Source organism: Exophiala aquamarina (genome assembly GCF_000709125.1).
Source record: "Exophiala aquamarina CBS 119918 chromosome Unknown aczIA-supercont1.16, whole genome shotgun sequence".
NCBI lineage: Eukaryota > Fungi > Ascomycota > Eurotiomycetes > Chaetothyriales > Herpotrichiellaceae > Exophiala > Exophiala aquamarina.
Genome location: NW_013550572.1, coordinates 360,758 through 384,630, shown reverse-complemented (window position 1 = coordinate 384,630; position 23,873 = coordinate 360,758). Strand labels below are relative to the sequence as shown.

At 51.0% G+C, this 23,873-nt stretch overlaps 7 protein-coding genes across 7 annotated transcripts; 4 read left to right on the top strand and 3 right to left on the bottom strand.

The window, feature by feature from the left end:
* Positions 1–551: 551 nt before the first annotated feature.
* A1O9_11196 (succinyl-CoA:3-ketoacid-coenzyme A transferase) lies at positions 552–2,282 on the bottom strand (the record flags this gene model as incomplete). The annotated part of the gene is made up of 1 exon (XM_013399915.1): positions 552–2,282. The coding sequence occupies one exon, from the start codon at positions 2,280–2,282 to the stop codon at positions 552–554; it is 1,731 nt and encodes a 576-aa protein (XP_013255369.1).
* Positions 2,283–3,248: 966 nt separating this feature from the next.
* On the top strand, positions 3,249–4,222 carry A1O9_11195 (uncharacterized protein; the record flags this gene model as incomplete). The annotated part of the gene is made up of 6 exons (XM_013399914.1): positions 3,249–3,452; positions 3,501–3,660; positions 3,709–3,727; positions 3,779–3,947; positions 4,010–4,098; positions 4,147–4,222. Coding segments are annotated over 6 exons (717 nt in total), but the record flags the coding sequence as incomplete, so codon positions are not given.
* Positions 4,223–4,419: 197 nt separating this feature from the next.
* On the bottom strand, positions 4,420–7,088 carry A1O9_11194 (uncharacterized protein; the record flags this gene model as incomplete). The annotated part of the gene is made up of 7 exons (XM_013399913.1): positions 4,420–5,081; positions 5,142–5,215; positions 5,419–5,495; positions 5,547–5,685; positions 5,741–6,543; positions 6,613–6,832; positions 6,886–7,088. The coding sequence occupies 7 exons, from the start codon at positions 7,086–7,088 to the stop codon at positions 4,420–4,422; spliced, it is 2,178 nt and encodes a 725-aa protein (XP_013255367.1).
* Positions 7,089–7,781: 693 nt separating this feature from the next.
* Positions 7,782–8,763, top strand: A1O9_11193 (uncharacterized protein; the record flags this gene model as incomplete). The annotated part of the gene is made up of 3 exons (XM_013399912.1): positions 7,782–7,825; positions 8,213–8,368; positions 8,487–8,763. 3 exons carry the CDS (start codon positions 7,782–7,784, stop codon positions 8,761–8,763), a joined length of 477 nt encoding a protein of 158 aa, XP_013255366.1.
* Positions 8,764–14,942: 6,179 nt separating this feature from the next.
* A1O9_11192 (uncharacterized protein) lies at positions 14,943–15,673 on the bottom strand (the record flags this gene model as incomplete). Its single annotated transcript, XM_013399911.1, has 3 exons — positions 14,943–15,278; positions 15,333–15,497; positions 15,566–15,673. 3 exons carry the CDS (start codon positions 15,671–15,673, stop codon positions 14,943–14,945), a joined length of 609 nt encoding a protein of 202 aa, XP_013255365.1.
* A 4,402-nt stretch (positions 15,674–20,075) lies between these two features.
* Positions 20,076–21,197, top strand: A1O9_11191 (uncharacterized protein; the record flags this gene model as incomplete). The annotated part of the gene is made up of 1 exon (XM_013399910.1): positions 20,076–21,197. The coding sequence occupies one exon, from the start codon at positions 20,076–20,078 to the stop codon at positions 21,195–21,197; it is 1,122 nt and encodes a 373-aa protein (XP_013255364.1).
* A 775-nt stretch (positions 21,198–21,972) lies between these two features.
* On the top strand, positions 21,973–23,291 carry A1O9_11190 (uncharacterized protein; the record flags this gene model as incomplete). The annotated part of the gene is made up of 4 exons (XM_013399909.1): positions 21,973–22,573; positions 22,621–22,738; positions 22,787–23,059; positions 23,111–23,291. 4 exons carry the CDS (start codon positions 21,973–21,975, stop codon positions 23,289–23,291), a joined length of 1,173 nt encoding a protein of 390 aa, XP_013255363.1.
* Between the last annotated feature and the right edge of the window lie 582 nt (positions 23,292–23,873).

Here is a 23,873-nt window from a genome sequence, read left to right as displayed (position 1 = left end):
ATTGGCCCAGTGGGTTGCAGGGGGCAGGGGAGAATGCAAGGGCATTTAATATCAAATTTCCCATGATCCTCTTCGCCTTTCCAGTTTGAATCGATCAGGTGAAGTCTTTTGCTTAGCTATGAGGTACCAACGACAATGTCTTATGACCTTTTGGTTCTTAGCGATGTAGGACAATTATACATAGTATCGATGCACATGATCAGGAACGTCATAACTTCTGCAACGAGCGCTGCACATATAGAAAAGCAACACCGAGACCTCACATGTCACCTCTTCATTATGGCATTATGGCAGCAGAGATTAGAGTCTCAAACTGTCTCTCACAACAAGGATGTCTCAGAAAATACTCTAGACAGAACAAATCGATATGGCTGCTAAAGACCTTGTCTCCCTATATTGACAATCAAGAGCGGCCCCCAATCTCTAATCCGTGCTATGCATATCATACAACCAACCCAGTGTGCAATGCCTTGATCTTATATATATCCGACAATCAGATCAAATGCCGGGGTCTGGATCCTATTAGTGTCTCAAAAACAAAATTCAATGACCTATTCATCCATCTGGCCAAGGCTCTCCGCAACTGCAAAGTTTGCATCCGTTTTGCCGCGGATATCCTCGACGGTAACACTGGGAGCCAGCTCGGTCAAAGTCAAGCCACCATTGACGCGATCAACCTCAAATACGCAGAGATCAGTAATAATGGTGCTCACGACATTCGCGCCTGTCAATGGTAGACTGCACTTTTCCACAATCTTGCTCTTGCCGTACTTGTCCACGTGATCTGTTGTGACCACAATCTTGGTCTGGTTCGGATTGGAGACCAAGTCCATCGCTCCACCCATCCCCTTGAACACTTTTCCAGGTATCATATAGTTTGCAAGGTCACCAGCGGCAGATACTTGTAGGGCACCCAGGATTGAAACATCAACATGTCCCCCTCTGATCATGCCGAATGATTCAGCCGAGTCAAAGGTAGATGCGCCAGGCACCAGTGTGACAGTCTCTTTACCGGCATTGACAATATCAGGGTCGACTTCGTCCTCGGTTGGATACGGGCCCATTCCGAGAATACCATTCTCAGACTGTATCCAAACCTTGACATCGGTGGGAAGGAAGGAAGGCGCAAGGGTAGGCATTCCAACACCAAGGTTGACATACATGCCGTGTTTCAGCTCCTTAGCGGCACGGCGAGCAATACGATCCCTTCGAACGAGAGCCTCAGACTTCGTGGACGATGTTGTCGAATTGGACGTAGCGGATGAATCAGATTCGAACCCACTGTTGGTGGGACGAGTCTTCTTCAGTTCAAGTTTCTTTTCGACCGTAGCAGGAACAACTCGATCAACGTAAATACCAGGAAGGTGAACGTCGTTGGCGTCAATGGAACCTACAGGTACGATGTTTTCCGCTTCCACAATTGTCAAGCGTGCGGCTTTAGCCATGATAGTACCAAAAGCTTTAGTCGTGTACCTGAACTGGCAATTACCAGCCTCATCAACCTTCCAGGCTCTCAAAATTGCAACATCGCCTGTGAGAGCTGTTTCCATCACGTATGTCTTGCCACTGAATATTCTGGTTTCGCGAGGTGTTCCGGACTCTAAAACGGCCGATTTTTTCGTTTTGGGGTCAATTGGACCAAGGCGGGTGGGAATTCCACCTGTTTGGATAAAAGTCGAAACTCCCGTTGGTGTGTAGAAGGCAGGAATTCCTGCGCCGCCAGCGCGTATCCGCTCAGCCAAGGATCCCTGAGGGCATAATTCGATGGCGATATTCCCAGAAAGATATTTCTGTTCCAAAGTCTTGTTGTTGCCAAGGTAGGACAAAATGCAACGGGTAACTTGTCCCGACCGTGTCAGAGGCGAAAGACCACCTGCACCTGACGCCCCAGCGTTGTTAGACACAGCTGTCAGATCGGTGAGAGAATCCCCCCGTTTGTGAAGAGCGGTGATAATAGTCTCCGCCGTGCCGCAGAGACCGAACCCAGCACTGAAGATCACCGACCCAGACTTTACATCTGCTACGGCTTCATCTGCATCATGAAATACCTTCGAGCGTTGCCGATCAATGACTGGCTGGCTTTTGCTGTCTTCTTGCTCAAGACGTTCTGTCCATCTCGTTCGTGAACAAGAGAACCAGCGTGCTTCATGTCGTCTCGATGAAGTTATTCTAGATGTCGACTGTAGCGGACTTTTTCTCAGGGCGACAAACTTGTTGGTGTTCGACAGGACACCAGACTTAGCGTCTTTGACGCAGAGAAGTAAGGTACGACTAGCTGCCATCGTGTCAAAATGTGACTATCTCCAAGATTCAGGGTTTCAGGCTACCTTGCGACAGAGAGGGAAAAGCATCAAAGCTTTCACGTTCATCATCAGCATCAGATAATAAGGAAATAGTTGAATCACAATTCGTGAAAGTATAATTGACGTGGCGCGAAATCGGAGCCACTTTTCGGTGGGTGTCGGGAAAATGTTAATCGTTGAGCCATCAACACGTGAAGGAGGCCGGAGGTTATCGGCGGCAGGAACGCCGGGTTCTTGCCGATCTCCCGTGTCAGACCTGGCCAAACTTCTTTGGCGACGCGGCAGTTTTTCTATAGCCGACTTACTGGTGGATGAACACGCTGGGTCATTGATTGAGATACTGCCGAAAGTGGAGGTGTTTTTGAGGGTCACTTTGACGTTGCGGGAAAAGGGCCAGACATCAAGGCTTACTTCTCAAGTATTGTTGCTTCTTTGAAGAAACGTGTCTTCCATATCGTGTTCTCGTAAGAGTGTGAGAAACAAAGGTCGTCAACGGAGGGCTGTCCGTTTCCTTTGGTTCAGTTTCGATCATTACGCTCAATCAATGAATCCCACTCGATTGCTCAATTGCTCATAAATAATCATGGCAAAATCCAAGAAGAAGGGACAGCCATTTTGGCTTGGGTAAGAACGAATCTTGATGTGCGCTGAGCCTTATCCTGACTCCGAATAGTGGTGCGGCGGCCTCGATGGCTGCTTGTTTTAGTAAGTGCGAGGATCGGGCTGAAACTTCGAAGAAACGCTCACAAATCGCTTAAGCTCACCCTCTCGACCAGACCAAATAGTAGGTCAGAACCTCTTTTTTTGGCAGTTCTCATACTGAATGAAGCAAAAGCCGCATGCAGGTCATGCAAAAACCACCAAATATGCTGAGAACGCTGGTATCATTCGCAAGTCGTGACGGTATGAAACAACCGCATTTCTTGGATCAGGCCTAATCAAATTCAAGGCATACCTTCTTTGTGGTGGGGAATATCGGCTTCAATGCTTCGACAATCGACTTACTCGACCGCACGTTTCGGCTTGTACAATTATTTCGCACGGGAAGCGCGACAGAAAACGGGTCAACAAAAGCTGTCAAGTTCGTGGGAAATTGCCTGTGCGGCACTCGCTGGAGGCATGGCAGGCTTCATTGGGAATCCTACTGAGGTTTGTAGATCCGGTTCTGGTGCTTAACGTGCTGACATTTCCCTCAAGGTGGCCTTGGTAAGGATGTGTGCTGATGGAGCCAAAGCCCCAGCCTCAAGATTTGGATACAACCACGCCTTTGATGCACTGGTAAGAATTGGGCGTGAGGAAGGCGTGCGCACATTTACAAGAGGGCTGGGACCCAATGTTGTGCGTAGTGTCATAATGAGTGGGTATCTAGAATGATTGCACCTTGCTGTTGACTGACTCCTCGCAGACGTATCTCAAATAGCAACGTAAGCCATCAGTACTTGCGCCTTGTCCGGCCAAGCTGACGATAACTCCAGATACTCGGCCGCGAAACGTGGACTACTAGCAAACCAATCACTTGGATTGCAAGACGGAATGCCGACACATTTCCTTGCTTCTTTACTGGCTGGTACTGTTGCAACTACTGCATGTGCACCGGCAGATGTTTTGAAAAGTCGGGTTCAAAATGCCGTGACAATTGATGGCGTCCGTCCTGTAAGCCAGCGTGGCGCCGAAATTTCTCGAACATCTGCTGACACTCTACTCAGAGCGTTACCAAGATCATAGTCGAGTCCTTCAGAAATGAGGGACCTCAATTCCTCATGAGAGGCTGGACTCCTGCGTGGCTTAGACTGGCGTAAGTGCCGTGGTAGAATTGCCGTGATGGCTGCTGACGATGACTCAGGCCCAACACTGTGCTTACATTCATCTTTATTGAGCAATTGCAGAAACTTGTAAATATGTCGAGAGAAATCAGTACTGTGAGCCCAGTAACATCAAGTCCAACAGCTTCGAAACTTTGATATCTGGGAAGAACATGTTAGGAAGTTGGGTTCGCGGGCGACATTTGCGGCATCTGGGTCAACTGTTGGGGTACTTGGATGCCCGTGGACTATCTCTGGTGGTAAAATATCTTGATGAATCTCGACATTAAGAACGTTGTGACTGATCAGTAACTTCAGGTGACATTGGGCCAGTCCAACCAGTCCACGAACATAGTCTCATCAAGCTGGAACAACTCTTGTGATGCACTGGCATTATTGATAGCTTCCAGGATTTGATCATCGGTCATGTCAAAGACATAGGGCTCAGTGGTGGTCCCTGTCGGATTGCCTGTGCTATGTGGCGAGGTATACTGCGCGTTTCTGTCGCGCTGTAGCATATTCGAGTTGGGATTAGCTGAGGATTGATAGCTATGCTGGTCTTCTGTTGGTTGGAGAAGGGAATTTTGCATAATCCGGCGAATATGTTTGGCGAATAGCACGGAAAGGCCGTTGCGATGTTTTGGCGTGTTCCCGATTCGTTCAAGTACCATGGTGGTGTCTTCGATGAGTGAACGAGCACTGGGAGCAAGTATTGCCTTGTTGCCAAGTGTGGTTGTTCCAAGAGCAAGCGCGAAGCATGCAGCGAATGACACCATGATGACAGTATTATTTGGCATCGACTTTAGCCGATTCTCGCCTTGAACCGCTGCCCGCATGACGTTCATCGCCGATGCAAGTCCAGCGGCGCGGAAGAACTGTTTGACATCTGTCGAGGCAGTTGGATGATTAACCACATTGCAGTAGGTGGAGAGTTTCGTGTGTGAAACGAGGATCTCAACGTAGGGTGGCAGTTGTCCTTATCTAGGTTTAGCAAATCTGACAGCCTCCGTAGAGAGATTGTGGAATCACAACTTACCATCTCCTTGGGTAATCTGAAGTGACCACACTGCATACCACTGCTCGAAAAATCGATCAATTTTGTCTTTGAGGCTGTTGCTGATGTTAGAAGGCAACTAAGAGAGATTCGTAGTCGGGCAAAGGGAATGAATGCATCGGGTTGTGACCATGTTTTGCCCGGGAACCGAGGCACTTGATTCAGATATTCACGATCCGTGCAACCGAGATCCAGAAGATAAAGGGACTTCGTCATTGGATCTTTGGTGAGACAGTATTGCAGTAGAAAAGTCACTTACAACCGTACCGCAGCAGAGCCCCCACTCACACCTTGGCTGCCATCACAAATCTCACGCAGGCTGTTGATGAGAGGGACCTGATGGAGCTAAGTCAAAGATGCTAGTAAATGGTTGAGGTAAGTTCTCACCAGGTCACGCCGCAACACTGCAGCAGAGATGATGCTACCGTCCCACCTATCTGCAATATCAGATATATGCCAAGTATCACAACTATCCACGAGAGGACCTATCGGAACAGCGTAAGGACGTCCACGAGCGAGGCAGATGCTATAGTGTTCAGATTAGTGACGTAGTTTAGATAATTGTAGAGGAGCAGACATACCCTCGATCCAGAACAAACAATGCGAGCCATACACGCTCTCGAAGTCTCAATAACCGACGACCCCATGATGAGGTTGGCTCCACTTGTGGAAACCCGTCCAACTGAAGAGCCTTCGCGCTATCGATGCATTCAGCTTTGGCAACTCGGTCCAAAAAACCAGCAGGGCGAATTGTTGGTGATGGAACCACGATCTTGTTAAGTTGAAGATCTAAAGCAATTGTCAGTGCCATTGACAAATACGCACACGTCTCATCATCTGCCCAGTGCTTTGCTGGAACCATCCAGGGAATATTGACCAAAAATGCCAGGACAATCTCAACGGATCTGTTCTTGTTTTGCGTGACTTTCTGAACGAGTAGATTTCTATGGTTCGCAAGCCGTTTCGACAGGGCTTCCGTCTTTGGTAGGAACAAGGCGGAAGCAGCAAGGACGGAGGTGAATAAGAAGGCAGATCGAGAGCGAACAAAAGCGGCCTTGTGGAGTAGAGGGTCCAAGCCCCACCGGGTGTGGGATAATCGGTCGTTAAAATAATTGAAGAGCATTTCAGCCTCCTCAGGTGTGACCAGGCCCATGTTGATAGGATCGAGATCTGCAGAATTGTCTAGACTTGGCTGGAGCGAGCCAAAGAATTGGGTCAGGTCAACGTCTGTGGCATTAACATCGGAACCCTGATGAGAGGCAAATGCAGGGCCTGCGGGTGAGGTAGACATGTTCGTGGAGGGTGATTGTCCTGGGAGTCCAGATGCCATTGCCAATAACTGAAGCGGGTTATCCGCATGATTTAAGGCAAGCTCATCTGGTTTCTCAGCGCCGTCTGCAGGTGATACCTCGTGGGCCTGGTCGACAGCCATGCCATTTGCTTCGCCTAGAACAAGACTCGCCCGGTGGGGAGGAAAAGTGATTTGATTGCTAGCAGTATTAGGGGTGGTGGAGGTAGACTCTCGACGCCGGTGTGGGCTATTCGCGGAGGGCGCGGCCATCAACTGTCGAAGATCTGCCTCAACATCTTGATTGAGGCTAGGGCCGACATCTTTGGACCTTTTCAAGGCTTGCTCAACTTGATAAATCGCCTTCTCAAGCCCGGTGCGTTTGCTAAAAGGACAAACAGTTAATCATGACCTGGGGAGCTGGAGTGAGCGACGTACTTCTTGACGCCTTTGTACCTGCCAACATGATACTCAGGCGTAACACACTGGAGGCCAGCCTGCTGGCATTTCCGACAGACACTAGCATTTGGGTCACGAGTGCATTTGACTTTGCTGCGCCGACATTCTAGACAGGCAGCCTGCTTTGCAAGAGGGGCACTTGATGCCGCGGATTCCTGCTCTGTCGAGACTCTGGGATTCATGCCTTTTCAAATTTGGCAACCTGTTATCGGCATGATTCATAGCATGCTGGATGGTGGTGACCAGAGCCACAAACGAATTCAACGGGGAAAGGAAACAGCAAGCGAGAATATCCCGCCCGTTAGCGAGTGAGGGAAGAAGCTGAGACAGTGGGAGAGACGTCGGATGTCCAGCAAGGACCAATAACACACCGCGAAGGCGGCTAAATCGCGCCTATCAACTTCTGAGATGCTGTGCAAAGAACTAGAGTTGTTGAAAAGCCGGGACTTGGGACTTGATATGCGTGGGAAGTTCGGTTATTCTACCGCCGCTGTTCGGGGCCAGGCACAGCAGAAGATGCCAACCCAAACCTGAGGCTGGTAGCTTCCCCGGCGAACTCGGCCGCACGACCCAGGCGACCTTTCCCGGATACAAATTCGTGCCCACGTGACGCAGGTAGTCTGAATAGGTGAATCACGTGACGTGCTGGAAGCCACCCGGGGCCGGGAAAACCGACAATCCTTGACCAAGGCTCCAGGCCCTTGGCACGGCACCTTGGCAAGCTTGGCCAACCCCTGACACGCCTTCGACAGCCTTCGACACGCGCCACGCGGGCGACGTTGTCCCCCAGACTTGCGAATCTGGAAATGATAACTAAACAAACAAGCTCTGCCGCCCGAAAAAGGGCCAAACTAACCCCGGCTTCGACCTGAAACATGAGAAGCGTTGGATCTCTGGCACCCGAAGCTACATGTGCCCTGTAAGACCCCTTTAATTACAATGAAGCCCTCATTTCATCTGGCCCATATCCTGCCTATCATTGATGGCATTCATTCACATTCATTCACATTCATTCTTCCACTTTTTGCAGCAATTGAGGGGAGTCCGCGGAAGATACTCTGTACAGCGCAGCATTGTTCACTTATTTCCTCATCGTTTGATATTCGCCACTTACACTCTCATTGGATCCCATTGTCCTCCACTCCTTGTCTCATTGCCTCACTCTTTTTGAAAAGCACACCCGGCGATGCACCACACGAGACACCAATCAGCGTAACTCCAAGCGGCGGATTAGATAGATTAGTGGTGTTTTTTCACCTGCGACACCCATCGTTCAAGGTCCGGCTTACAAAAATCCTATTCTCAGAAATCTCATTCCGTCCTCAACATTGAATATGTCGACGTACTTCTCTGCCCTGCTCAAACGAGCGGAATGCAAGAACAACGACCCTGCCTTCGACGCATGCGAAACGTATGTCAGCGACTTCACCAAAACGGGGATCCCTCTGATCATCGGCTTATCGTAAGTACCCCCAACTCCCATAGACCCTGGTACATACACCACGTGGGCTTGCCATCCTCTATATTGCGAATTTCCATTCTTGGCCTACAGCTGATCCGCTCATGCCTCCCCTCCACAGCCTTCTCTTCCTTGCCGGCACAGTGATGTTCTTCATCGTTCGACGCCAACGAAGACGACAAAGAGCTGCTGAACTCGCCAAGGAGCGCGAGATCGACGACAACATGGAGCTGACATGGGTTCCCATTCCGAAGTCAAATGAAAATAGTAACTGGCAAGCGCCTCTCAATTATGAGGACCCGTCCAAGCCGCCGCCGAGCTACAGTCAAGAGTATCCGCCTCGGACACAGCAGAAAGATCGCGGCCGCCGCGCCTCCAGGGACTCGGATTACGCGTGAAATATAACGACAGTGTGGTATCGGGTGGTTTTTCCCCAAACATTTCCTCCCTATTGCCAGGCGTTGTGAAGACACATTCATGAGTTTGTTATGCATGGCGCGATCGGAGTTTGGATATGGACAATTGAAACGACATAGCTTGCCACGTTGGACTCAATTGAGTGATGCGTGTTCTGGTGCCTTTGACCTCTCTGGCCTGACTAGAAGATGGCAAGCTATTTCAGAACCAGTGCAGGCGTCATCAATGCCATGGTGCTCGAAGCGGCCACGGAAGGGATTGTTTGTGCCATAGCACACGCACGCGCAAACGGTCCAGCGGTCGATGATCGAAGCACAGAACGCTCAAGCATTTGAACACCAAGGTCACTGGTCCTTTTGGCCAGTGGGGAAACCTGGTTAGTGAATCCAGGCACGGCTGGTTAGACAACCTCCCAATTGCATCTCAAGTCGGATCGATTTCGGTCCCTCTCTCCCTGTGGAACGTACCCCGTAGCCTCGCCAATACCTGGCTAGAAAGAGGCATTGCTACAAGCCAGCGTACCTCGTATATACGAGTACCACTTCAACATTCTGCCCCGCGGTTCATGCTCCGGCCCCGTTGAATGATCCCCAACCCCTCGACCAGGCATGTAGTGTAATATTTCCAGCATGATACGGCGCAGCCGCCTCTGATCACGCCACGGTTTGCAGCGATTCAGTGCTAGGTCTCTGAAGAGGACCCGTCCATTCCAATTCGCTGCTGTCTAAAGGCTATCTGCAGCCGCCGTGGTACAAGGAACATCTGTGTGACCGAAAGCCACGTGGCCATCGGTCAATCATCACGTCACCCATCGTGGCTTGTGGCTTGTGCCAGCCTGGATCGTGATTGAGGCCTCTCCTCCGCACTGGATCAGTACAAATGGCAACGCTGCCGGGGCCAAAACTCCGCCGCCGACACGCGAGAGTACCGCGGTGCACCATCCATGCTGAGAACGAGGTACAAACCTCGTCTCGTCCCATGTAGGGAGCATTGCGGGACGTGTGAGGGCAGGATTCTGAGTAGTCATCACGTCAAGAGACACCTCTCTGAATGACTAAACGAACTCGCCCCGCAGGTATCGGCATGACATAAGCTCTGATGTGGCGCTAGCGGGCCAGAAGCCCAGCAGAGGTGCCTCCGAGCCGGGTGAAAAAGGAGTAGAAATGAGCCAGGTACCTCGGGCTAGCCTCGTATACACGCCGCTTCAAGCTCAAGCCAGACAAGCAAGCAAGAGTAGAGCAACTGCCGCGTCTCGGTACATTCCACAGGCAATCAGCATCTGGATATCTGTACCTCGGAAGCGACGCAGACTAGCGTTTTCGTCAGGCGCAGGCGCAATGCAATGACAACAGGTTTTCTCAAGAAGAACGTCCTCATGGTGTCCCCTACTATAAATCCAATGCCTTCACTTGCTACCCTTTCGAGGAAGAACTCCGAGAAGACATCCCCATAGGATGAGCCTAGGATATCCCTTATCCAGGTCAAGCGAGGTGTGTATCTAGTGATCTTGGTAGCGAGATGCACGGTGGGGAGACTTCGGGTAATCAGATTGTACGGAGTATCTTTTTTTAACTTTTTCGGTTCTGTGCTACCACTTACTTGCCGGCTGGCTCTGCTACACTGCGCCTAAGCGAGGGGGTATGGGAGAGGAGCAGTCATGTTGCTTTTGGGCGGCCCTATCCCTACCATGTCGTAGCAGTGCTATTCATCTGGGCACGGAGTGCCTTCCCCTTTGAACTCGCAAGTTGTCACCTAGGTGGTTCTTCGCATGCATCAATTCTCATGTGAAGCAGTGCACCCAACCGGAAGGCAAAGACCTTTCTGTTGTAATCATTCAACTGCCGTGCCGGGAGCCACAATAAAGTTACTAGTCACAGTCTAAGCTTGGACCGCGCTGAAAAAGAATCCATGTGTATCAAGAGAGGAAGGCGTGCTAACCAGGAATGGCCTCTTCGGGTGTCAGGAAACGAAGCGTTTGATACAACGACCATCATGCAAGGACAAGGAAACACTCTTCGACAACTTTGGCTGCCAGCGGTGCGCCCCCGCATCCATCCTGCGTCAGGCTCGATGGCCAGGATGACCGTTGTTCTCGAATGCATCGATCTGCAAAGCTCGAACCTACTGTACCAGGGAGGTACCTTGTAGATTCTATCATATAGCCAGGCATTCCGCTCTTTCTGGTCTCAACGGTCCCGTGCGCGTTGCGTTGACTTGACCTTATCGAGCTCACGCTCTCGAAATCGACATTTCCCAGCGACTCAGTTGGTCTGGCGCAAATATCCTTTCAAAGGCCGCAAGAGAAGCCCTATTGGTGGACTCTCTCATAACCAAAAGGAGATGTACTGTATGACTAAGGAGCCAAGCAGCCAGGCTAGCTGATGCGGTAAGCAAGACATACCCCTGCCTGATACCTGGTTGGGTAAGGCCGCGGTTTGCTGCGTTCCTCCACCCTTTCGTGTGTCTGCGCGCCAAAACGCCTACAGTGGTGGAGAGCAGAGAGAAAAGGGGTTATCTTTGCTCTCTCTTTTGTTACTGCGTGTCCTGGGCTGATGGCTTGATTCTCAGAACCGGCTTTGCACGAATTCTTATCTGAGAGAGATATGGCAGAGCCTTTCTTCGCCTCAGAGAAACTAACAAGACTTGACTCCGGAGAGCGTACGAAGGGGAAGAACATCAATCCTGGCCAAAACGCGATTGTCATCGCAGCAGACCGTGATCCTTAGCCGCACTCGCAGACGGGATCCCGACTAGCTTTGATTCCGCCAAAGCTGCAGCGAAATCGCTCGATGTCACAGGAACTCTGGCTATTCAACTGACCACCGGTACTGCGTACACAGTGGCTTTTATGCCCCTTACTCCCTGACCGGGCCAGCAGGTTTAATCTAAGGCTGCACAGCGATTCAAGCTACTCAGAAATGCATATGTAGCCAAAGGGAAGGTTGGACATATGTACGGTCAGGCTCACCTCCGCCATAAACGGTAGAACTGGAGGCCTAAACCCAGTAACGAATATTGATCTTGGCCAGGTAGGCCCGATCTACACCGAGATCCGTGGAAGACGATTCGGCATATATTTTCATGGCAGTAGCTTCATCCACGGCGAATATCCTAACGGCCCCAGACGGGCAATTTGCTTGACAAGTAAGGCATATACTGGTGCAGATCAACGGAACCCCCGACTAAAGATGCACGGAGCACAGTCAAGTGCTCCAGCATGAGGGCTCGTTTAGAAGTGTGCTCGTCTTCGCGCCCCCTTGTCGTTGAGATGGCTTGCTCAAGACTCCCTCGCGACTGACGCATGCTGCCTGGCATGGATGTTAGCTACCCATAGTCTCTTGACATTGATACCAACGAAAGCGAGCACCGTCGAATATAGAGCGTGTGCAGGGCCATGGATTTCAATGCCGGGCTTGCAAATTGCACCCGTAGAATGAGATGGCTTGGTCTCGGGGACGGTGTAAAGTCACGGGCGACGCTTAAACGCTTAAGCGAACGCAGTTTCTCCGGGATGATAGCCAGAGAAACAAAGGACGGTCCTTCTGCGTCTGAGTCGAGTTGTATGTTCTTTTTAGAAGTCCGCGCGTCCAGCCATCCTGACAATCGGAGCAGAACCCGTATCACCGTTAAGGAACCCTGTACATGGCCACGTCTCCCTCTCAGGCGGCTACTGCTCCGGGGTTAGCGAAGGTCGATCAGTGTTCCACGTTGTCCTGAATGCTTTCTGTTAGAGATGGATTTAGCTGTGAGCGTTGTGGCTCGACTTGCTACACTGAAGAAAAATGAAGCCCGAGAGGTAGTATAAGCAAGAAATAGAAGGACAGTCTAGCTTTTGCAGGGTTGAGAAACCCACAACCATTCCGCGCAGTTGCACGCTTAGGTAAACCGGCCGATGGTCGGCTGCTAGGATGAATCCCCCTTGGTTGAAATCTTACTGAATGCCTGTGTATCGAGCATACAAGGCCGCGTAAACAACCACATCAGAATGGAAACCGGCGACCGGGCAGCTAAGCACCTGGAAACTGGTGTGTTGCCCATCAACCGATAGAGGACGCGTCCAAGTGGGTGGACTGAGACTAGGCGGAAGCTGTATGGCCGGTTACCTTGTCCCATGGCCTAGGGCCTGTTTTGTCCGGGATACATAGCGGGAACGTGAAGTTGTGCTCACGCGATAGGATAGGGCGGTTGAAGGAAGAGATGGTCCCTCGTTTGAATCCAGATGCACGCACATCCTTGTAGCCGCCAAGCGAATAAGTGCACATGTCATATTGGGCTTAGCTTGGTGATTCCATTTCGGAAGCATTCTGCCGTTGTACGAGTTCTGGTAGACACTGCTCGGCCCATACAGTGCTCCTCTTGACAGAACCAGATTCGTGTGCCGCCTTCCCGGTGGAATGGACGGTGCGCAGGTATAGGGTGGCAGTAGCAATGCCGACCCTGGTGCGTATTGTTGATCGAAGCCGCCAGAACCTAACGACAGAACAAAGTCCACACCGACAACAAAGTTGAAGTGATAGCTTGGAAGGTAGCGTAGAATATTTACATGCCCGGGCCAGGAATGACGTGTGCAGCACAACTGACGCCCCGAGAAGGATGCTTCAGCGCCGAACTGCGACTTGATACAGAACACAAGGCTTTCGAGAAACCCTCACCAGTTGCTTCGTTTTGACCGACGACCAGGCTGGTCTGCAGTCTAGCCGTGTTATTCACGGGGAGTAAAAGCGGCTAACGTGGAGAGCGTGAAACCCTGGGACACCGTCTTGGGCACATCCCAGATTCGGCAATAAACGGCATACGGTATGGGAGTTCCTCATCCCCAATGTCAATCCAGGTCTTTTTGCATCAAACTGAACGGCTGCCCCTCTAGCTGGGTACGGTCCCGTATTCACGACTGAAAATCCCCCAGAGGCGGGGTGTCTGGCGGCCCAGTCCTTCGACTCCCCCTCTGATGACCTAAAGGTTCCAGTTATATAAAGGAATTGCCATTTTGGGATATCGGAAGGTGGATCCCTACTGGCCATTCACTTTTCGCTGGGATCTCTTCTTTTCTTCGCTTTTCCGTTTGCTGTGCCTCAGTGACAACTCCTCCATCCCAGTATGTCTCTGGTTGCGGGGGAAACGGTGTCCTGTGTCTCCTTCTGTCGTTGTGTAGTTCGTAAGATGAAAGGGATTCGCGACCGCCGTTCCGGTTGTACCACCGCTCCCCGTCAACCAACGCCTGATCACCCTCCATCCCCGAACGGGAAGCAGGGGTTCGCCTCGCGGAGATCATTACAAATACGGAAGTGGGTTTTGGCGTGCTCTCATTCGCCGTGGTCGCGTTTTGGAGATATGTTTGAGTATCTTCGCACGTGGACAAGGAGCAGGGCAGGATCCGATCAACCCTGGTCAATCCTTGGATTAGGTAACGCTCACTATTGACAAGCCTGACTGTCGTTGGGCTCCTGACTCAGGAGCCGGCCATCGTCGCCCAAACTGCATCGTGCGGGTGTGGCTGTTCGTCAGGAAAAGAGGGCCATTGTGCCCCCACCCTCGCAGTCATCTTATCTCGGTTCGCTAACGACGTAGACCAGGTACTATGTACGGCCCCTCCCCCCACAAGGAATTTTGTCTGAGCTTGATTCTCAAGAACGATACATTGCGTAACAGAGCCAGGCAGGCGACATTCTTTTGGGAAGATCTCCCTGGTGTGTTGCTTTTCGTGGGCATTTTTACACCTCAGCTGGAATGGTATCTCTCCCCCCGAAGTCTAGCTAGGTCAAGAAGGTTTGCAGGGAAGAATGTGGTGGTTGGTTGAATTTCTATATGTCAATGGAACATAACGCTGTCATCTAAGTGAAGATGGCTTGCGCCCGGGAGAGTCTCTCATTCTGATCATGTATTAAGCTTGAGCGACCTCTTTGTGAGGCCATTACTCGTTCGTTACAGTCCAGTCACACCCCATGCTCACCAGGTCCGATCTCATGACACCTGGGCTATGTGAAATCAAATTTCTCGTAAATGTCATCCTCCTGATCCTGATCCCTCGATCCGGAATCATCCATAGGCGCTAAGATTCCCCAACCACACAAAACGCCATGAACATACATTCATGCTATGCAAAAACGCCTTAATGATGCTATCAAGGAGCCCGCCCACGGTACACGCTGTAAATCCGGGATCATCGGCGAGGAGGGTATGCGTGTGATAAGCGCGGTGTGCTCTGAGCGCTCGAGATATCGTTGTTGAAGAAGGGGACCAGGTCAAATTCCTGGGGTGATTGGCAGAGGGAGCCACAGAGGCTGGGCAGGCCGGTATGCAAGTTGGAAATTTCGCTGTTGAGCTGTTCAATCTGGGCCTTGAGCCTGGCAACCTCATCGGACTGTTCCGAATAAGAGCGAGACAGTAACTGGTGCTTGTGTTGCCACTGGGTTATCTGCTCCTCCAGTTCCTTCTGGTGGCGTTCTTTGCGCTCGCGATAAGCGCGTTGCGATGAACGGTTCTGTTCTCGTCGTCTCTGTGGACCGAGTCAGTATGGAATGGCCCCTTTAGAACCACATCAAGTCCGTACCTCGATCTTGTCTGGGATGGAGCTCTTGACCTGAGCGACAACACTGCCAGTAGAGGATATCCGGCGGTCGGGGCTCGCGCGATAGGATCTGTCCGAGCCCGATGACGACATCGACTCAAACGAGTTATCGAGACTGGCGTAGAAGTCTGCTGCTCGCTGCAGGAGCTGGGAATTGTTAGCATCAAAGTCTTGCGATAACCCAGTCTGGTACTTGCGTCGTTATAGTGATTGACCATGTTCTTTGGCGATTGCACGGCAGGATAGTCCCACTGGAAAGAGGGGTCCATGGGCGAAAAAGCTGCCTGCTGATTACCCCAGCTGTTGTGGCGGAAATCGGTCATGATTAAGTTGTCGGGGTGCCGAATTGATGATGGTGTCACTGTTAAATCTGGGCTGTCCTTGTTACTGGCCTGGTCTGGTAAGATGTCTTGTATGATGGAGGATATTTTTTTCTCGAGGATCTTAGAGAGGAATACTCATCTCAGTCAAGGTGATGGGGGGTCACAACGATTTTATACTGCTCCCCGCGAGAGCAAGGCTGCCATGGGTAAAGTATGGGCCATGCTGGAATCCAATCTAGGACCGAGATAAATTACCCAGTATCAACCAAACAAAGTTGGTATAGACCCAACCTTCGCGAGTTTGGCCATGACGGATCGAAGCATGGCTCCACAGGGGTAGTGAGGAACCAGGGTGTCTTGCATCAGCGGCATTGGCCCGCCGTTGGAAGCTTCGGTGATGCGAGTCAAGCTATCCCTTTTCCAGCAGGCGCACTAGTTGAGCATCACACCCTTGTCGTCTTGCTGTTCCGTGTGTCGACTGACTCCTCGCCCTGGTGGTCTTCCTGCTCGACCTGCAGTGCAGCTCCACCAACCCGAGCACCTTTCATCAGTCAGCCAGAGTCTCCCATGCGTCCTTACTCAGGGCGCACTCTATTCCCAGTATGGCCAAAAGTGGCTGAAATATTCTTGCGTTCGAATGAAGCGAAATTTGGGCCATTTGGAACTTGGCCTGGTGCCCCCCAGACTTATTAGCTAGGCAAATTGATCGGCATTCTCCTCGACTTCAGGGCCGCCTAGCATTTAGTGCTCGCCTTCCAGAGAGTGTCCTAGGAAGTGATTTTGTTGTATATCATGACACTTCTAAACGAAACTAGCGGAAAGTCGACAGTGCACAGGCTCGCATGCGGTATTCGGTATCCATGCGAAGCTATCAATACCCAGCATCGAGTGGCCAGGTACATGGATCTAAGGAGCTTGAAACTAAGCCTGAAAGCACGGCTCTCCGGTTGCTGAAGGGTCTGACTGTGCGCCCCAGTGTCGTCATCGTGCTTGCAAGCATTTTACCATTGAGCTTCTTTTTTGCCAAAAAGATGCATTTGTTGGTATAATCTAGGCTGATCTCACCGGTACTTCATAAAGCTGAAGAAAATTGCCCTGGAGTGCAAGTACCTCGCACCTCGCAATCCCATTAGGCTCTGTTTTGGGCGGGGGCCCGCACCCTATTCTGAATAAACAATGCAAGTGGTCTTAAAGATTGAACAGCTCACCTACGTACAATCTCCACAATAATGGAAGAGTTTTCTGCGACTGGAATTATAGACCTTGGACCTTGCTCGTGATCGTCCGACCTTTTTGCACAGAACTGTAACATCTAGCCCGGGTTCGTGATTCTCTACATTGTGTGGCCCCTACATGCTTGACGTGGAGGGAGGTCTGCACAGGCCTATTGCGGCCTCACATGGGATTGTCCAAGTCTCAATATGGTCCCTTAATTGCCTTGTAAGAGCACGCTAGAATTTCGTCCGAAACGCATGGAATTTGGGCCTGGTGTCAACACACTACCAAGAATGGTAGTAACTTTGAGATGTAGACCCCGAGAGTTTCACTTTGAAGGAATGTGCATCCCCTCATTTTTTCCCTCTGCGAAATGAATCCCCAGCAGTAGGTACCGCTGTGATATGCACGACTGGTAGGCCGCCGCGGGGCTTCAGATAATTATTTGATTGCCGAGTGCAGGGAGAAAAGGTAAGTCTGAAGATCAGACCCGATTTGGGAAACGTTTGGAATGAGGAATGACTTCCAGAAGGTGTTGAGTCTGCAGCCTTGCGATTTGCCATTCGTCCGACATGCAACCGAGTATAGGCGTGCGCCGATCCTTCACTGCAGTGGGCTTTGCCGGACGCGTGGAAGCTTGATGATAGCTCTGAAAAATGTGAAACGAGAGCAAATCGAAAACATCCGCTACTATCCGGGTGGAAATGACGGTGAGTCTAACGCGAAATCCTTGATGTGATAAGTCGTCATAACCACCTTTCTGCTACAGCAAAGGTTGCAGTTACAATCGAGCTGAGTGTGACGCTGCAGAGGAATGGCACCTACATACAAGGAAAACGATACCGTACCTAGAGGCGGCGGAACTCCCGCGTAATTAGGGATTCCCTTGGTGTCGACCGGCGAGGGATTCCGAGGGGCTAGCCATTCTTGCAGTGTCGTCCGGCACTATGAACGGTTAGCAAGTGGCTGTTCCCACTATAAGTGTGGAGATTATTCATATTATCTAGAGTGCCTCGACTCCTCCCCACGATCGGAAACCTGATTTCGGCACCGATATCATATCAAGTGATCGTGGTGATGTCAAGGCAGTCAGTTTCCATTCGATGTTCATCAGCAGACGAGTCGAGCGCTGGTAGCAGTTTGACCGTCATGAGTGGTTTATCGTTTTGTCAACTGACCATGAGGGAGAGCCATAGTGGGAATCAAGGCGCGATTGGATTTTGAGGTCCAACCAATGGTGGCAGGATGCCCAAGTACCGACGCGAATACCGACCGAAAGTATGAGACCTCCAAGCTCATGCCATAGTGCTCCGTGCTCCGTCCATCGTAGGAAGATCAATCGGTGGGCAAGGGTCGATTGGTCCTTAAGCTAAAATGGCTTCCCTCGCGCGACACCGAAGTCGCGGCTGACGTTATCAACATGTCCGTCACATAAGCAAGCCCTTGCCCAACAGCACGGCTGAGTCATTCATTGGCCGGCGAAAAGCAGCATATCCTGGGTAACCAGTAACAGCAGCAACAACACTTCGATGTCAGAGTCAATGGCTCGCATTATCATGTTTGTAAATGAATGGCCCAAATTAGAGGTCGCTTGGGCTGACAAACCACTGGTTTTTTTCTTTTAGCTTGATTGGTAGTGTTCCAGGCAATATGAAGAACCGTCATACCACGGCGAGTGACAAGAGGTCGTGCCTACCACTTCAGTAGCGGAACAGAGCTAAGTCGCTATTTGATGCTTTACAATATTTCGTATTCGAGGATGGGAGCACCACGTGGTCAAGGTGGACTGTCGAGAGCCGAATTCTGGAGTAGTCTGCAGTTAGTAAGAAGAAGCCAGTCGTATCCACAAGCTAGAACGTTCGCGTCAGCCTGATGGGTCACGCCACACCTTTTCAGAACCTGTCTTAATGGTGTGGGGACCAAGTATGGAGTACTTCTGTCGAAGGTGATGTCGAGTGGTCTCTGCGAGACACGATCGGTAGGGAAAACAGAATGGATGTAATTGGTGAAGAGCGATATCTCAGCAAGGCATGCAGACTTCAAGTTGCACGCCTGATGTTTTGACGACAGGTGCTACAATCGAGGTGACGTAGGTTTGTCTGAGGGTGCCTACCGTTGTAAAATAATCAAGATCATGATGGCATACCCCGTATGCACGGTTTGTTGCGAGAGCCATAAGATACCTAACTTCGGCTTATGATGTCGAAGGGAAACAGCTGAGACTTAAAGTCAATAAGATCCAAGCGCTGATTGCTATAGATAAAGGAACAAGTTCCTCGAAAGGCGCAGAGATGAGGCTGAAGCTTGGTTTGTTTGTAACGGGTCGTCAACTAGAACTTGGTCCAGGACTCGAATACAATCTTAGTGGTAGAATTGGACCTAACCACTAGCTCGTCTTGGCATAGGAACAAAGTAGAGCCGGAGCCGATCTTGAAGCGGACCTGACGATCTCTGGGGCGACGCAGCCGAGGCTCCAGTAGTAGTACATAGCACCTGTAAGTGTTGAAATTCCTGACGGGCTCCCGAATCATGCGACAGGAGGGTGTTTGTACAGAAGAAATGAATATGACAAGTACCGAGCACAATCACCATTATTTGTAATTATTGTAACTGGGTTCAAATACGATCATGTGTGTGTGTGCCGAGGTCGCGGAGCTCATGTGCTGGCAGCCTCGAGTGTCCCGCACTCACCGTTAAGAATCTGGCAAGGACCGATACTCCGTTCACCCACCGCCTTTCCAAGCTGCTCATTCAGTTTAATAACGATAATGTCAAGAGGATGTTTTGTTCAATCAAATCTGAAGCTCCCAGCCACATTGTAAAGCAATCGAGCAATTTCTCGAGTTGACCTCATCACCTTTTGTCTCAAAAATATCGGTGGCAGGGCAACCGATGGGGAGGCTGGGATCTGGTCATCCGCCAGCACCAAAAGCCCGCCTCTTTCTACCATTGCACCCGAGACCATTTGCACTGTCTCTCTCCCTTCTTATCATATCCTCTATCATCAGCAACGTCAACATTGCCGTCTGCGCTGTCTTTGAACAAACATTTGAATCCTTACACCAGCTTGCTGTAGGCCTACAGGGCCACTGCTTGGACAAAGATCTCCCCACTGGAAAGTTGATTCGAAGACTGCGAACATAGCTTGACGCATTGACCGCCATCTGGCTGTGCTGCATAAGCCGCCATGCTTTTGCACCAAATGCATTTGTCCTTGCCCGCCTTGACCACTATCCTCCTCGCCCGACCCATAACCGCAGCGTTCATCCCCGACCTTCTGCGTAGCTTCGACGACCTTCAGGACGTCCGGAAACGATGCGACAACCCTTGCGGATATTATGGGCAACTCTGCTGTGAAGAGGGTGAATCATGCTACACCGACGCCAACGACCAGGCACAATGCGGGCCCGGGCAAGTCACCCAAGCCACGACTGCGGCCGCCGGATCATGGGAATACTATACCACAACCTATGTCCAGACCGACCTCAAAACTGTCACTGCAACATTCAGCTCATTCATTGCCCAAAGCACATTGAGCTGCGCTTACTCCCTAGGTGAAAGCGCCTGTGGCAATGTCTGCTGTTTATCGGGACAATTCTGTCAAGCCACTGGACAGTGTGTCGCAGTGGGTGGCGGGAGTTCGGGATATTACAGCAGCCTGTACACAGTAACTACCGTTGTCACAAATACCGCCAGTGTCCCATCACGGCCTACCAGCAATACCCTTGTCACCGTGACCCCAGGAACGACAACCCAGCCTTTCGAGACACCAGTCGGTACCAACGGAGCAATCATCTATGGTCCAACTGCCAGCGGCAGTGGTGGCTTGAGCGGCGGGGCGATTGCCGGCATAGTCATTGGAGTCATTGCGGGTGTCATCCTTCTCCTCCTTCTCTGCGCATGCCTCTGCTTCAAGGGCTTGATCGACGGTATTCTCGCGATATTCGGACTCGGAAAGAAACGAAAGCGCACAGAAGAGGAAGTCTACGTCGAGAGGCACTCGCATCGCAGCGGTCGGAGTGGAGTCCACAATAACCGAAGGACATGGTTTGGCACACGCCCCGCCAGAACAGATGTCGTTGAAGAAAAGAAGTCGAGTGGCATCGGAAGAGCTGGGTGGGTGGCAGCCACCTTGGGAGGATTGGCGTTGTTCTTAGGAATGAAGAGACGAAATCGAAAGGACGACAAGAGCAGTTCGGGCTATGGAAGCTCGTACTACTCTGACTACACCGTTTCCAGCAGTGAGAGTTCGTCTGATCGGAGAACGAGGAGGAGTAGTCACCACAGTCGATCAAGATCACGCAGGTAATTTGGAACGGCAGATTGATTGGCTTTATTGGATCTCGTTTTTTTAGCGGACATGGATTGCATGCGACTGGATGGCTCTCAAGCCGACTGTCAAGAATTGGACATAATGATGCTGCATGCATAGCGATTGCATTTTTCACGGGGGAATGATGCTGTATTTATGAGATATGTACCTAGGTAGATGAGTACACACCCTGTGCAGAAATTGAAAATCCCATCAGTTTGGGAGATTGAGCAAACAATGATAGTCCCCACTGACTATTACTTGGTCCCTGATGTGCCACCACTAGGAAGACCTCTTTACGGAGTACTGTGAAGTGAATCCACATCTGGTACCAGGCATTAGGTGCTCCGTTGAATATTCAATGTGTGGTGCTGATCCTCGACGTGTTCACATCAAAAATGCCAAGGCCCAAGGCCCAGCGTGACCGCGAAGGAGAATTGGCGACCTGGTCACGTGGGCGACAACCTCCCCGCTTTATCCTGATTCAAGTTCTCTCTGGGCTCGGTAACCCGTGCTGCTGCTCCCTTCTTTGTTCTCTTCAATCCCATCCCCCATCCGTCCATTCTCATCATTGTCGAGTCCTCAGCCAGCAATCGCGGTCTCACTCGCCCCAAATAGCTTGTCCGCCCTTGTCATCGAAACCTCTCACTACAGTGTCCACTTCTCTCCGACTGTTCTCACCTGAGAATGAGTGCGCTGTGACTAGGTTTAGCCGACGACCCCGTCCCGAATCTACACCGCGTGTCGGCATCGAGTCTGCGACACCGACACAATGCTTCAGGCTCAGCATCTTTATTCGCATCAGCAGCAGTATAACCAGCATGACCAACCCTCCTGGCAGCATGCTGGTCCACAATCCAATCTGCAGGGTTTGAGTCATGGTCAACAACATTCTCAAGCACAGGCCGCTGCTGCTGCTGCCGCCGCAGCCCAACAGCAGCATTACAATCGGATCGCTATTAACCAATCACACTCGCAAAACAATAATCGTCAATCCTCGGGCGACAACGCCTCGGCCACAATAGGTGCCTCGCTGACCGCCATGAACGAGCAAGGATCCCCGGGCATGGAGCAACAGCTATCAGAGGAGAACCGCAAGGTCTTACAATGGGTTGCAGAATTAATGGATCCTGCCAGAAGAGAAGGAGCTTTGATGGAATTGAGCAAGAAGAGAGAGCAAGTCCCGGAGCTTGCTCTGGTTCTTTGGCACAGCTTCGGAGTCATGACCAGTCTGCTTCAGGAGATTATTTCGGTCTATCCTCTGTTGAATCCGAGCCAGCTCACTGCCGCTGCCAGCAACCGCGTCTGTAATGCCCTGGCCCTCCTGCAATGCGTTGCTAGTCACAATGAGACTCGCGGTCTCTTTCTAAATGGTGAGTGCACCCCAGCGAGTCGGGCGACGCCACTAACCTGAATCTAGCACACATCCCGCTCTTCCTCTACCCCTTCCTCAACACAACGTCGAAATCCAGACCCTTCGAATACCTCAGACTGACCTCCTTGGGCGTCATCGGTGCCCTGGTCAAGAACGAGCCATCGTCAAGTGTAGCAATGAATCCCAATGGCACCCCTGGTGCACACGGGAGCAACAACAATTCTTCGCCCACCATTACCTTCTTGCTGACCACTGAGATCATCCCCCTCTGCCTGCGTATCATGGAGACGGGCAGCGAGCTTTCAAAGACTGTGGCCATTTTCATTGTCCAGAAGATTCTTCTAGATGACACTGGGCTCGGCTACATATGCGCGACATACGAACGCTTCTATGCCGTTGGAACTGTCTTGAGCAACATGGTTATTGGCTTGGTCGAGACACAGACGGTGCGGCTCTTGAAACACGTTGTTCGCTGCTTTTTGAGGTACAACCTCTCTCTTCCGTGCTGATGCCGACACACTGACGGGTAAAATAGGCTTAGTGATAATAACCGGGCCCGGCAAGCCTTGAGACAGTGCCTCCCTGAGCCACTCCGCGATGCAACTTTTTCCAATGTTCTGAGGGACGACGCTGCCACCAAGCGATGCCTTGCGCAGCTTTTGATCAACCTAAGCGACACCGTTAGCGACACTCAGAATGACCAATTCGGGGACTGACGTGGTGGGACGCAGACACCAAAATTGATACTCTTTTGTTGTACTAGGATACTGGATGAACGGATGCCTTCCCTCAGAGTGACGATTTCTTTTCAAGCATTGCGACTGGCGATTAACGACAAGGAGGTTATTACAGGAAGCAGGGAAATTTGGAGTACTTGAAATTAGGAGGATTCAGCCCTGATGATTCTCCTTACAAGACGGCCTTGGACGTCCCACCTCTACCAACATAGACATTATACCCAAGCACTTCGGGCACTGGACAAATGATGCCATGAATGTACCACCGATTTCGACTTTATGGTTTGTCCAAGCTACGAGCGGCCACATGGAGAGTTTTTTTCGACATCAGAAAATGTATCATGACGCGGGAGAAGGTGTAGCTGTGATGGAAGGATTCGGTTTAGCGAGGGGTTCCTGAGAGGAGGAAAAGTCCCTATGCATTCTTTTTGCAGCTTCGGCAGCTGGCTACAGTTCCACTCGGCTGGACTGCTAACTCCGTGGACCTATTATGGGCACAAGCGGTGCTTGTTGTGGATTCGGTTTCCATATGGTGGTCAAGAAAAGGATCGAAGTGGAGCT